Source organism: Salvia splendens, chromosome 14 (assembly GCF_004379255.2).
Source record: "Salvia splendens isolate huo1 chromosome 14, SspV2, whole genome shotgun sequence".
Classification (NCBI taxonomy): Eukaryota; Viridiplantae; Streptophyta; class Magnoliopsida; order Lamiales; family Lamiaceae; genus Salvia; species Salvia splendens.
In genome coordinates, this window is record NC_056045.1 from 9,377,585 (window position 1) to 9,392,144 (window position 14,560).

Genomic DNA, 14,560 nt, shown 5'->3' on the forward strand with positions numbered 1-14,560 from the left:
TTGTTTTAGAGCTACAAAGTTAGTTATTAAATCGTTAACACTACATAGAATCGTGTATCAGAACATCACATATCCTGCAACGCTCCTTACTCAACTAGTTATTGGGGTTAATTTTGTTCTCTTTAATCTTGCTTTTAACTCGTCCACAATTCTCAAGTGTTACTAGATTCTTCTACTACAATTGAATTTCACCTCCATAAATAGAATTGCAATTGAATACCATAGCATACATAACTCAAGTTTAGTTCAGAGTTTGATTTAGGTCAAATTGTGGACTAATTGGAGTTGGCATAGATTTTCATAAAATTATTAATATGCCCAAAAAATGCATATAATTTCACGAGATGGTTTCAAAGGAACTATTCGAAAGGTACAAAAGAGTAGCAAGTATCAAAAGTATTTATGTACATAGTTTGATATCTGCATGATCTACGAGACACAATCTAGAACTCGAATCCATAAGTCAATTATATCCACGCATTAGCTTTATATACTTATATATACATTGATTAATTCAAGAGCAACAAATGCTTATGGTTCATTCCTATGGCTGCAGTCAAACTCGCATTATTCTTTTCTTTTGAGAAATATTTGAAAGCCAAACATGTGAAATTTTTTGGGATGAACTTATCGTGAAGTACACATTGTGAGGTTTAATGTCAAAATGCACAATCTACATCGAGTTCATGAGTTATATGCGAACACTCCCCGGCTCCTGCACCAAGAACCCATGAATACGTGCACCGTGATCGATAGCTTGCTGCAGAAAAGGCTCTTTCAAGATTATTGTGCTTATGGGGGACAAACGTCTCCTGTTGCCGTTTTTGTGTCGGCAAGGCCTTAGAGCATCCACAATGGTTTTGGAGCCACAAACTCCTCCTGCCACATCAGCAGCCCTAAAAACTCCTTCTGCTAGATCATCAGGACAAGCAACTAGACAAGCAATAGCACAGTCATAGCCTAGCCATAATAAATAAAATTATAAAAACAAATAATTAACAATCACACAAAATACGAAATTAAATTTTCGACACAGATAGGGGAAAAATCAATAATAATATTAAAATTTTAAAAGTACATTAATTTAAAAAAGTACATTAATTTTAAAAAGTACATTGATTAAAAAAAACTCCTCTTCCACACACGGGCCCCCCGCATCCGCCTCACTCCTCGACGTCGTCGCCACTATCCAGTGTTGGATATTTTAGTATAATTGGATTAACTTGATTGATCAATATGATCATAATGAGACATCAAATAAGTTGGAAGTGCGGAGTGCACACTTGTTTGAATTCGTTATGATTGGACGGGGGTTCGGGGGTAGCGCCCCCGAGAGCGAGGTCGAAGGGGCGGCAGCCCCTGGCGGGGTCCAGGTCAGCTTGGAAATTTTTTATTTCCATTAAATTGCTATACATAAATCTTCATCCAGAAATGTAATTTCCGATAATTGAAGGACCAAATTACAATATTTAAAACTCGCCAAAACTAAATAATAATAAAAAATCGGCTGGCCGATCGCTCGCCGATCGGGAGCCTGCAATGGCGGCCAGCCGATCGGCGAGCGCATCAGCTAGCGCCCGCAAATCGGCGTGCGCTTGCCGATTTGCCGCTCGCCGGCTGCAATGGTTCGGTGAGCGGACCGGCCAGCGTCGGGAATTGGCTAGCTGGTCCGCTCGCCGCCATTGTAGATGCTCTTACAAACATATTCGGTAAAGTTTGGCCACATCAACTTTTCAATTTATATTATGTATTTTATCATTTTCAATAAAATATAAATTTTTTGATTTTTAATAAAATTCTATTATATAATTTTTAAATTCTATAAATTTAATAAATTATAAGATACCTATATTATCGTCTCCCTCTTCTGTGACACCAATATGGCGCAGCTCTGCAGTCTCTGGCTTTGTCTTCTATCTCTCATTGCTCCCACCACCGCTCTGCTCTCCAGGTGCCCCCTTCATATATCTCTCTCTCTAGCTATTTGTTTATAAGGTGTATGTGGAAAGGTATTTGGCTAAATGAGTTGCAATGTCTTTTTTTTTTTTGCATTTTCATTTATAACCACAATGCTATTTATCTTGATTTAGAAATGTAAGTAGCAATTGAAGCTCGTTGCTTTGTTCAGTAAGACGAAGCAATTATCAAATTACCCAATTTTTTGCATTTTGTTTCCTATCAAAGTTACAAACTTGGATACTCAGTTGTTTTCAATGCATTTTGTTTCAATAATAAAGAAGCAACTTTGACATATACTTAATATTGGGGATTCTACATAAGTTTTCTTTTCAAATAAAAAAGATACAAAGCGATCTTGATAAGAATTACTTTTCTGTTTATCTTCATTCAAATAGTGTAATTAGGTTAAAATCTAATACATTTGAGACATATTTAGAAGGTAAATGTCATTTGATAAGATTCCCCTCAAGATATGAGGGTTTTGCTACTTTGTTCCTTTCTCTTGCATATCAGTTTGTTTGTTTTAACTCGTTGATTAAGTAGGATTTGATTGACTGAACTACTTGACCAAAGTTGTGACGTGTGTAGCAATGGGAAAACTTGCATTCTCAAATTGTGTATTGTGAACTATCTTCTGTTCTAACAGAGAAATAGTCTACCTTTTGAATACATGATTGGATGGATATCTCATATGCGATCCTAACTCTCGAAGTCGGAAATGAAACTACGTATGATACTGGAAAATGCATTCATGATGTTATGTCACTTTGTTGATGACCATGTCACTGAAACTGGGCTGCGAACCCGGTTATAGCTTCTCGTATTCACCCATGTCAGGTGCCCTTCTGCAAACCTCGTGTCCTTTGTCTGGATTCTTTTCTTTGATGTGAACCGAACTCGGTAACTCAGAGTTTGGTTTACGTGTCTGAATGTCAGGCGACGTGGTCTAACACTCACTGTGACTCCCTCGGGTGCCTTCAGTTCCAGCGAGTAGATGGAATTGGGGCTGCCCACGTTTGTTACTTGTCTTTTTATCGTCTTTCTTGTATCTCCGTTTTTGAAGATGACGGAAAACGTGGGGTAATTGAGGCTGAAACCCCTGTTCTTCCGCAAGAGGTCGTGGCAGCTAACGTTCCTCTGAGTGATGCTGAATATCTCTGATCTTCTGTATCCGAGAGTGCATAGGTGAGTAATGTGGTCGTCTGGTCGGATGTCGTATATCAATCCCGGATTGATTGCTTTTTCGGGATTCACTTGCCCTGCTCCGGTTGCAAAGAGGTCAGCAGGCTTATCTCCATCCATTATTGGTTTTCCTTGATGATCGTGCCTATCTGCAGTCGTCATGAGTGCAGATTTGATGGCGGCGGGCGTCCATTTTGGATGAGCCGAGTGAAGCAGAGCTGCGATTCCACTGACATGGGGGCATGCCATGGATGTTCCTGACATGACAGCGAAGTTCACTCTTCTAGAATCTTCTGGAAGGGCGCTGGGGCCGAGGTTTTGAGGCCACGCAGCAATGATGTTGACCCCCGGGGCGATCATGTCTGGCTTCAGAACTGAAGGGTCGGTGTAACTTGGCCCTCTCGATGAAAACTGCGCAACTGCAGGTGCTCTGGACTTCCCTACGACCGTTCCTCCAAAGATGATTCTTGCTTTAGGCAGTTGCGTCGAGTTTATGTAGCTTCTGAGGTGAAACGCTTCGTCAGAACCGATCTGCGTTGCTGGGAGGACATGGACATCCACTGAATCTTCTTCCAAGTTTATCTCGGTGTTGGTTAGGATCATGGCAGCACCACCGGCTTCCTTTACTATCTGACCCTTCTCGGACCTCCCATTAACACCGCGGTCGCAGACGACCATCTTGCCTCGTACCTTTGCCCTTGGAAGAGACCCTCTCAAGCAGAAGTTACTGCCTTTATTGCCGCCTGTGATGTATACCAGCTCGAGCTCTTTCTGAGCCGCTGCAATTCCTTTCCCTGGGTACATGGATTCTCCGTACAGAAGCTTCCGGTTACCTAGTCGAACCACAGCCGGAAACCTTCTGTCGAGCGTGCTTGCTCCGATGGTTGCAATCCAAGGAGCCTCATTTGCAACAGAATTCTGAATCGGACCGTTGTTTCCTGCAGCGCATATCACTGATATGCCATGTTCCATAGCTCGGAAACTACCGATGGCTATAGTGTCCTCGTAGAGGGGTACCGGGAAGCCTCCCAACGAGAGAGAAAGCACGTCCACTCCGTCCCTGATGGCTTCATCCATGGCTGCAAGAATGTCGGAGCTGTAGCAGCCACTGAACCAGCACACTTTATACACAGCAATGTGCGCAGCCGGGGCCATTCCTCGAGCCGTACCGCCTCCACCTCCGAGCACGCTCGCCATCGAGACAGGAGTTCCGCCGGCGGTGGAGGCTGTGTGGCTGCCGTGGCCGTGGGAGTCGCGGGGCGACACATATTCTGCTACAACGTCAGGCGAGGACGTCAGTGAGGCGACTCGGTGGCCTTTGCTTAAGTATCTCGCGCCGATAATCTTTCGGTTACAGTTCGAAGCATTGAAGCCCTGCCCGTGTTGGCATATCCCTTTCCACCTCCGAGGAACCGGCGGCATACCCCGGTCGTCGAAGCTCGGGCTCTCCGGCCAGACTCCCGTGTCGAGCACCCCTATGATTGAGCCCCGGCCGAAGCGGGACTCGACCCACGTGCCACCTTGTCTCGTGGGGCTCAGCCCGAGGAAGGTGTAGGAATAAGTGGTGTGAATCTCGAGCTTTCTGTCCGGCCGCACTGCCACAACCTCGTGCGACCTCTTGAGCATCTCGACCTCGGGAGGCGAGAGGCGAGCGGCAAAGCCCTCCATGGCGGGGCCGTAGGAATACAAGAGGCGCGACGACGAATCCTCATCCGTCGAAACGGAGTTGTCGAGGAAGGAGAGGTGCCAGTGGAGCTTAGAGGGGAAGTGGGAACGGGAAGGGCCGTCGGGGTGGAGCTGCACGATGTAGGTCTGGATATCGTCGTGTGCATGAGACAGAGACAGAGACAGAGACAGAAGAAAGACGAAGACGAAGAAGAGTGGAGATATGAGTTCCATGGTGGATGTGGAAAGTGATGGCTCATGTTGAAGGGAAGGGAAGGGGTATTTGAAGGGGGGGGGGGGGGGGGGGAAGGAGAGGAGCTCTTTGGCTCACGAGTTTGGAGAGTGAGGGAGTAGAGAGAGAGCCTTTGGTTTTATTTGAGGATTTTTCACGAGTAACTGTTGCTTCAATTTATTGCACTTTTTATTTGAATTTCTTTTCTTTACCCCCACAAAGTATATTTTATGTCAACGTATCTATGTTGCAAGCTATTTATGATGTGGGATTCTTGAAATCTTTGTAGTTGGACAACGTTTGTCCATTCGAGTTGCCTAGTTGCCCTTGTCCCAATGAAACATAGCAAGAACTTGCATTCACCTCTTATCAATCAATCAATCACACATTTCATTTCATTATACAGTTTTAGCAAAAAATTAGTTGATACTCCCCTCATAAAAAATAAAGAATTTAAGAACTTATATAAATTTTAATGCGAAATTTGTAAAGTAAGTGAGTGACGGAAGAATGATGAAGTTTTATGTCAAGTTATGTAATGAAGTAGTTGAAGATAAAGATTCCAAATACAAAACTGAAATTCATGCATAGCTTTATTCACATCTCAAATCTGATACTGCTATGTTTTGAAAGAAAGAGTCCACATATTAGTGTGTAGAATGGCGCATTGCAGGCTCTTAGGGCACGTGCTGCTTGTGCACCTGCGCTCTATTCTGATTTCTAGCATTTGATTTTTTATAAATTTCCATTCAATAGTTTGAATTTTACTCTTATAAATTAAGCGGATCTTTGTTAACTCATTTTAGCGTTCATGCAAAATAATCACTATTACTAATTTACCACCGACAAGGCCAATGATATTGTGAAGTAGTTAAATAATTACTCAATTTAGTTGGGACATCATAGAAATGATTATGACTCAACTCGTTGGGATGGAGAAAATATCATTTTTCAAAATCGGTGCAAAAAATGAACGAATAGAGTATTAAACTAAACATATGATATAATTGATGATATTGAAATCCTAGTATGCATACTCACCATGCTCTACACAAAATATAAGCTCAATAATTCTAGATTGTTGCATTCATATCATATCCCAAAACGACATCATTGTTGTCTTTACTCATTCTTTTATAGTTGCTTCTGCTAAAACAGTGTTGGGATCCGACTATTTAGGTTTTGAAAAATATGGATCCCATTCATGAGGCCCTATCACTTCACCTTCATCCAACAAATCATATTTCCATCCAAGCTCCTCAACAAAACCATCATCTCTACGCCCCTCAACCATGTCCTTCCTCAACTTCGCCACCTTCTCAACGACCGCGCTAACCGCCACATCAAACGCATCTCTAAACGTCTTCATCTTCGCGCGAGGGTCAGCGTATATCAGCCGCGGAACGAGGCTTATAACCGCACTCCAACAACTTGCACAACGACGAATCCTTGCATTGCTCAATGATTTGCCCACGGATCAACTTGGCATTGCCTGGACGTGGCGCTCCAGCGAAACAGAACAGATACTTCGGCGCTAGTCTCCTCATCCTCTCCTGCCAAACAATCACATCTTCGTCCTTAGCAGGATGGAAGTAGGTTGGATACGGAATTCCATAATCGTTCGCGTTCCATGGATTTGATTCGACAACAAGCATAGACATGTTCTTGGCAGCCGGCAACAACAGAAGCTTGTTACCCCAATCCGACTCTCGATCAGATAGTCGCCTGAAATCCTACGTTATCCTGCCCGCCACGAGAAAGTGGTCCTTCCCTCTCATCACGCGCCATTCTGGCGTCTTCGCGAGCCAATCAACCAAAGCAAGAGACGAAGCATCCCTAGTCGATATGTTGTGCCCCCAGAGATACCGTGCAATGTCAAATCCAGCGTAGAAGGGCACGAAAATAGCAGCAGCGAGAGAAGAGTCGTTGGTCAAGCATTCGTATTGCTTCATTTGATTGGTGAATATCACGTCCACTGCAAACTGATTAGTCTCGTACCACCCTGTTCTCGAGAAAACTCTCTCAGCGTTCCCCAGTGGAGGACCTAGACCGGCATTTGTGGTGAACTTGCACATGTCGGTCCACAGGCTAAGGCTACTACACTCCTTAAGCATATCCTCGTTGAACCTCGAAGAAAGGGCATGGACGTAAATATACCTCCCCCCACACGGATCGCTCTTGTTCTCTGCAGTCCTCAATGCCCTCACAAAGGTATACATCGGCTTCTCCTGTTGAGGCGTGTGAATCGCGTTATTTGTGATAACACGGTTAGGATTCGAATCAACAGGCAGAGTGTTAAATGATTTAGCATTGCCATTACCAATCGCCATAAAATCGAAGTACAACAGGCATAACCAAAAGAACGCTGATAACGCGACTAACAAACAAAGGCGCGGATGATGAATTTTTCCGTGCTTCTTCTCCATCGGATCAACGCGCAACTTTACTTGCAAACAGCTCTAGAAATAATGCAAATATCATATCAAAAGGAAATCAAGATGTAGACAAGATATAAGCAAACTTGTACACCAACAGTAATCGAAAAAAAAAGAAGTCAGAAGAAATTAATCAAACATGAGAAGCGTAAACTAACCAGGAAGAAGAAGAAGAAGAAGATGCAAAACTGAAGCTAAAAGGAAAAAAGATGAAAGCAAAAAAATCTAATCTTATCACAATCTATGACTCTGTATACTAAGAGAAAATATTGAGTAACAGAAAGGAAAAAAGCAGTTATAACTTTCTATATCTGTATGGAATTATGGAAGGGAAGCAGGCGTATTTTAGTCAGCAATAGGCGTATGTTAGAGGCTGAATTGCATCAGTGAGTATGCCAACTCAAATTCAATCATATTATATGCGATTTTCATGTTGATATATAATTATAAAATCATTTATATTTGATATCCTATTCCTATCAAAATCATACTATTCTAATCTTTCAAAAAACATGGCATTTATATATAAAAAAAAACTATAATTGAAAGTCGTAGCTGCTGACCTGCTATTATTCTTTTAGCAAACTGAAATAAATTTTAGTAATATCCATAAATTTACATTATTTCCATCTTAGGCCAACAATTGTTGTGAGCATTAAATTGTTGTGATATCTCAATTTCAAACTCAAAATCAATGTGCAATGACTCAAAATCAAAGTCCTAGGTGATTGGTAGGCTTTGAAGCGTGTCATCTAATTGTGATTTCTTAGAAAGAGACATATCAAACAAATAATGAAATGGAAACAAAAATCATCATTTTATTAGTAGTATTTTCTTTATCACCATACAAAAGCACATCCTCATGGTTTCCTTCATGTTGGCACTGATAGGCTCCCCGATTTAGCAAATTTCACCGAAGATCATCTTCAATACATATGTCTTGATTCAACATATCTTTTATCTTAGTCGGTTATCTTTATTTATTTTTCATATCTTTTGTAACCTTTTTATTTATTTACTTGCTTGATTAGCAAGATATATGTTTTAGGGTTTAGAATTCTATTAATTTTCTAGTATTTTGATTCATAGAGAAATAATAAATAAATTATTCACATTTCTGGTTCTGGCGGAAATCGTCCATAGTACTTTAATTAGGGTTTATCTTCCTTTTATCCTCATTACAAACATGTGTGCTCAATCCCGATAGAACAAAGTTCTATCAGATACCCTCAAATTCTTGGTAAGGTTTACCTACAAACGTAAGATGGATTACACATGATTTATTATTGCAACATAATTTAAATATTAGAATCGGTCTTCTATGCACTTGCTCGCACAATACGATCTTTTGAGCATTATCCTTTTGATTCTTAAGCAAGGTCAATTTTGGTGAAATAGTATTTTGTCAATAAAAATTAAAAGTAGAAGAGAAAACCGTTGTCATAAATAATTAGTTAGAATATTTTTAGAACGGTCACTTTTATTTAAAATAATTCATTTTAGTCATAGAAATTATTGGTTGTAATAATAATAATAATAATAATAATAATAATAATAATAATAATAATAATAATAATATTTTATCATAAGAACTGGAGCTCTTTCTTCTTTTGTGCTAAGAAGTTAATGGAATTCCAAAATAATGAAGGAGAATAGATTCATTCTACTAGAGGGGGTGACGCATAATGTTTGTGCGTCGTTTATTAATGACGCACAATCCTTATGCGTCGTTTAATAATGACGCACAAAGATTATGCGTCGCTTAACAACGCATAAGGGTTGTGCGTCGCTATTGAACGACGCACAAACATTATGCGTCGTTAAGTCGGGTTTTAACCCCCTCCAGGCAGACACAGATCACAGAACGAACATTCACACACTTTCATTTCCTCTCTCGGCGATTTCCGGCGTTTTCAGGCGATTTCCGGCGATTTCTCCATAAGATCCGGTAATTTGTTAATCAATTTAGCTACATTCGACATTATTCATGTTTATTGCGCTTTCATTTGTTAGTTTGACCCAATTTATACAAATTAGGGCTTGTAGGAAAAATGTCCTTAATTGTCGTTGGTTTATATGTTTTTGATGCAGAAATCATGCAAGTATTTGTGAGTTTGTATTGGGGTGGTAGAGTAGTTCAACTACCACATATGGGTATTGGTTATGACCCACCTCGTGCGAGGAGCTCCATTATATTAAATTCAAGTGTTTCCTATTATGAGTTGGTAGCAATGATTTGTGATGCAATGGGAATAGATATGAACCAACACACAATTGAATTATTATGGAGACAATGTATAGTCTATGGTTCCGGTATGAGTTATACATGTTCTGTGATTCGCAATGATGATAGTGTAATGTTTATGTTCAACAATGCTCAAAATTCAAGTGGGTGTATTGAATTATTTGTTGAGTATTCACCTGTGAGGAGTGAAGAAATCCCACCAGTTGTTGATTATGGTATTGGAGCATCTGCGAGGTTTGAACAAATGAGTTTTGACTGTGGTATTGGTTCATCTGCGAGGGTGGACCAAATGAGCTTTGATCGTAGTATGAATGAGCAGCGAGATGTTGTAGATGTTGTAGATGTTGCTGATGTTGGGGTTGGATTGAATGATGAGGTCGATGCTGCAGATGATCTTGCTGAGCCAAGGCCACTATCTGAGACAGAGGCAGACCCCGATCTCAGTGATGGTGATGGTGCTGATGATGTCGGTGCTAGTTCTGATGATGAGATAGTACCATGTAAACCTGTTATGCAAGGTGAACAACCACTTCCGGAATACAATCCTAGTGGGTTTAGATTCTTTCGTGAATTACCAAGTCGTCCTTCTGGAGTATCGGATGATGTGGGTGGTAATGAACACAGCCTTTTGTATTGGAATGAGAATGAGCCGCATCGGATTGTGTTGGGAACAAAATTCGATTCCAAGCTACACGTGAAGACTGCTATTACTATGTGGAGTTTGTGGAATGAAAAACAGTTTAAGGTTGTCGAGAGCAAACTAAGAAGGTGGCATGCTGTATGCAAATTTCCAGCAGGAACGACAGTAACAGGGGCAGGCATCATCAGCACCACCGACGCTGAAAAGGCGAGGGAATGTAAGTGGGAGGTTTCGGTTACACAAAGGTCGCATGACGATATGTGGGAAGTTAGGAAGTGGAAGAATCGACATACTTGTATAGGCCATCGTGCTAATAGAGATCATGCTAACTTTTCATCCCCAATGATAGCTCTGTTGATTCGACATCATGTGCGACAATGTGCCGATTTCAAGGTCTTCTCCATAATAGCTGATGTTCAAGACAGATTTGGTGTGTTAATCAGTTATAAGAAGGCGTGGTATGCAAAGAGAAAGGCTATAGAGTTTGTATACGGTGGATGGGAGGAATCGTTTAGGCAGTTGCCAAGCTACATGTTTGAACTCCAGTCACAGAATATGGGCACAATTGTTGAGTGGAAGCATAACGATCTGTTGAGTCAGAGGCGTACAATGGTGTTCAACTATGTTTTCTGGGCATTTGGGCCTGCAATACATGCGTTCCAGAAGGCCGCACCGGTTTTAACAGTTGACGGGACTCACCTCCGAGGAAGATTTAAAGGTAAGTTGCTTGTTGCTTGTGGTTTTGATGCTAACAAGACATGCTTGCCTATTGCATATGCGGTGGTGGATGAAGAAACCAATGACAGTTGGTCGTGGTTTATGGATCATGTCAGAACTCATGTGGTGAAATACGAGCGGGAGGTGTGCATTATATCAGATAGGCATAAAGGACTCTTGAATGCAATGGAGTCTGAAATCATGACAAGGGCCCCGCAGATACACCACAAATTTTGTTTGCTTCATGTTAGGGCAAATGTGTTGAAGAAGCACAAGGGTCCCAATGTGAAGGCCATTATATGGAAGTTGGGGGTAAGTTCTCAGGAACGTAAATTTGCCAGAAGACGTCGAGCACTATATGATGTCAACAGTGGTGCGGTTCGAATGTTAAATAGGATTACAAAAGAATGTTGGTCACTGTGCTACGATGGTGGACTTAGGTGGGGGGTGGCCACAACAAACATGTCGGAGTGCTACAATAACGTCTTGAGGGGTGTGAGAGAGTTGCCGATTAGAGCGTTGGTTGATTTGACATTTTGGAGGACGGTGAAATGGTGGGTGGAGAAGAAGACAACAATCGAACACACCGAAGGTGAATTAACCCCATGGGCGAGGGACAAACTTGCTAAGAATGACTCAAAGGGGCGAAAACATTACGTCACTGTCATTGACCGAGATGTTGGGAAGTACCATGTCCGAACTCGAGGAAGAATCGTAAAAGGAGTGTCAAAGGGCAACAATGTTCAAATAGTCAGGTATTTGGAATCGAGTTGCAGTTGTGGTAAGTGGCAGATGTGGAGAATCCCTTGTTCGCATGCTTGTGCGGTTGCTAGAGACAGAGGTCATGTTATGATGGACCTCATAGATGAGAAGTACTACCTAGGTACATGGAGATCACAGTACTGTACTCAAGTTTCATTTGATGCACCAAGACACGAAGAGTATTGGGTTGCACCTTCATGGAAATTGTGCATCACCCCTCAGCAGTTGATTCCTAGAACGCGTGGCCGCGTTAGAAGAAGGAGGATACTTAATCAAATGGATGTCCAGGAGGAAGATGAACCGAGGGCTCCCCGCCGCTGCAGAAATTGCGGGATAGAGGGGCATGACCGAAGAAATTGCTCGGCCGGTGCCGTTCAGTAAAGTCGTGGTATGTTATGTTTATGTATAAACTACTATGTTTATGTATCTGTGTTTGAGGCTGATGTAATAGGTACTATGTGTATGTGTCAACATATGTGAGATGTTAGTCGACAATTTTTCAAAAATGTTAAAAAATCACAAGTTTGTGGACTCAGTGTGCTACGAAAATCGCCCGGTGACGCATAATCGTTATGCGTCACTAAGTTTCTGGACTCAAAAATCACAATCCGACTTCAAAATCGTCTTCCGGATCGTCAAAGGCATTTATCCACATAAAGGGGACCTTGCACCCGGTAGTGTCCGGTAAAATAAGCCCCCCTAACAAGATTAGAGCATGTATACGTGCTCTTTGGACGTATGCATACTCATGCAGCCCATCACCCAACGGCATAGTCGCTTGGTTGATCAGAGACGTCATCAACAACCCACCGTGCTTCGTTTCTGTTTCTGCGTCAGGTATCCATCCCAACACATCTCTACACTTGCTGGGCCAATCTTCATATCCAATAGGGTAGTCACAGCCAGTGAAAACACGACCGGCTGCTCTCAAACCCCACAGGTTTTGCACATCCTGTAAGGTTACGGTTACCTCACCAACTGGAAGGTGGAAACAGTGGGTCTCAGGCCTCCATCGCTCGATCAATGCAGTTATTAGGTCATTGTCCATCCTTCTTGGCCTTCCACATTCAATCACACCTCTGAACCCCCAAACATCAAGCCAATGCATCACATCTTCATGTATTGGCAGTGCCCAAACCTTACTCTCCGTCCTACGAACTCTCAACACATTTGTTGTGCCATTCGCCAACAATGAGGCTGAAATATGTTCGTTTTGATGAAACAGTACGGATGGATCCTCAGGTCCATAACATAACTGTTGTTCAGAACTTGCAGATGCCATCTACTTCAAAACATTCACCCAACATATAATAGCATAAGATAACTAAAATTTTCACATTTTTGCACAAGAATATATCTATTTTCTGCACTTTGTGTATATAATTTCAATTGAACCACTTACTTCTACAATTGACCCTAAATTCATGTGAAACACACAAATACGCAACAAAACAACACAAATAAACAACACACTAACAGAAATCGTCCGTAAATTGAGCAATTTCATATAAACCCTAACTTTACTAAATTAGGGAAAACCTCCATAACTTCAGCAATTATTGATTTATGTAGCCAAATGGATGAATAATTACCGAAATATGTTTGGTATTTGGTTGAAATCTGTCGGAAAACGCCTCAAATCGCCGGAAATCGTCGCTGAAATCGCCCCTCCTTCGCTGCACGCTGCGTCGTCTGTCAATTACGAGCATTCTGCCCTCTTAATCCCGATTTAACGACGCACAAATAATATACGTCTTTACTGAAAGACGCACATATATTGTGCGTCTTTTAGCAACGACGCATAACAGTTATGCGTCGTTTATCGACGCATAATCTATATGCGTCGTTTTTTATAGACGCATATTATTTGTGCGTCTTTCAGTAAAGACGCATAACATTTGTGCGTTTCATTAATAACGACGCACAAATGTTATGCGTCACTCACTGTGCGGGAATTCATCTATTGCTCTTCATTAAATTGGAATTAAGTTAACATGCATTCACAAAAATAGAATTTTGCCTAAGAACTGTCACTTTTCATCCGGAAAACTAGTGTTATTTTTCAGAATAAGTATCAAAATAAGAAAATGGATCGTGACAGAACTTTTCTTAAAGTCAGAACATAGATATATATCAATTGCAAATAAATTGATATCAGTTAACCTCACAAAATATATCCGTTTTGGTTCAATATCAATTTTTTAATTTATAATAATCAATTTCAAACTCAATATCAATAATTGATACTCCCTCCGTTTCATGAAAATAATCCATATTTCTTTTTTCGTCTGTCCCATAGAAATAGTCCATATCCTTTTATGATAACATTTTACCCCTCTTTTACGTTATCGTTTATGGGCCCCACCATCCATTACCAATTTGAACTACATTTTCTTCTTCTTTATTAGTCAACCATAAGTGACCAAGACGAAGAGAGTATATTTTATAATGCCAATTAATGTATCAAATAACTTTAAAATTCTTCTTTTGAAAAAAGTTCTTATAAGAACCACTCCTATCAAAACAATTGTCATTTTTATCCATAAAAATTGTAATTTTCAATCATTAGAAATATAGTATCACTGTTATTCAGTATAATTCTCATTTATCCATGAGAACTAGTATTACTTTCAATTATAAATCTATACTGCCTTAATTTGGAACTTTATCCTTTCATTGAACAACTATGGCTTTTTTTTAGAACGAATCGTCGATTTTATCCG

General features: G+C 40.9%; 3 protein-coding genes and 1 pseudogene across 3 annotated transcripts; 1 reads left to right on the plus strand and 3 right to left on the minus strand.

The window, feature by feature from the left end:
- Positions 1-1,879: 1,879 nt before the first annotated feature.
- Positions 1,880-5,072, minus strand: LOC121765838 (subtilisin-like protease SBT1.2). Its single transcript, XM_042162093.1, has one exon. It carries the CDS (start codon positions 5,038-5,040, stop codon positions 2,722-2,724), a length of 2,319 nt encoding a protein of 772 aa, XP_042018027.1. The 5' UTR covers positions 5,041-5,072; the 3' UTR covers positions 1,880-2,721.
- A 1,092-nt stretch (positions 5,073-6,164) lies between these two features.
- On the minus strand, positions 6,165-9,415 carry LOC121764144 (annotated as a pseudogene).
- A 2,122-nt stretch (positions 9,416-11,537) lies between these two features.
- On the plus strand, positions 11,538-12,218 carry LOC121764145. Its single transcript, XM_042160208.1, has one exon. It carries the CDS (start codon positions 11,538-11,540, stop codon positions 12,216-12,218), a length of 681 nt encoding a protein of 226 aa, XP_042016142.1.
- A 220-nt stretch (positions 12,219-12,438) lies between these two features.
- On the minus strand, positions 12,439-13,876 carry LOC121764146 (protein MAIN-LIKE 1-like). The gene is made up of 2 exons (XM_042160209.1): positions 13,430-13,876; positions 12,439-13,119 (listed from the first exon to the last, which is right to left on the minus strand). The coding sequence occupies exons 1-2, from the start codon at positions 13,544-13,546 to the stop codon at positions 12,439-12,441; spliced, it is 798 nt and encodes a 265-aa protein (XP_042016143.1). The 5' UTR covers positions 13,547-13,876.
- Between the last annotated feature and the right edge of the window lie 684 nt (positions 13,877-14,560).

Excerpts from the sequence above, each read along its gene's own strand:
- LOC121765838 (XM_042162093.1), bottom strand. The coding sequence starts at position 5,040 with ATGGAACTCATATCTCCACTCTTCTTCGTCTTCGTCTTTCTTCTGTCT.
- LOC121764145 (XM_042160208.1), top strand. The coding sequence starts at position 11,538 with ATGTCGGAGTGCTACAATAACGTCTTGAGGGGTGTGAGAGAGTTGCCG.
- LOC121764146 (XM_042160209.1), bottom strand. The coding sequence starts at position 13,546 with ATGCTCGTAATTGACAGACGACGCAGCGTGCAGCGAAGGAGGGGCGAT. Across the intron at positions 13,120-13,429 it reads CAAATACCAAACATATTTCG|ATGGCATCTGCAAGTTCTGA; the intron begins GTAATTATTCAT and ends GTTTTGAAGTAG.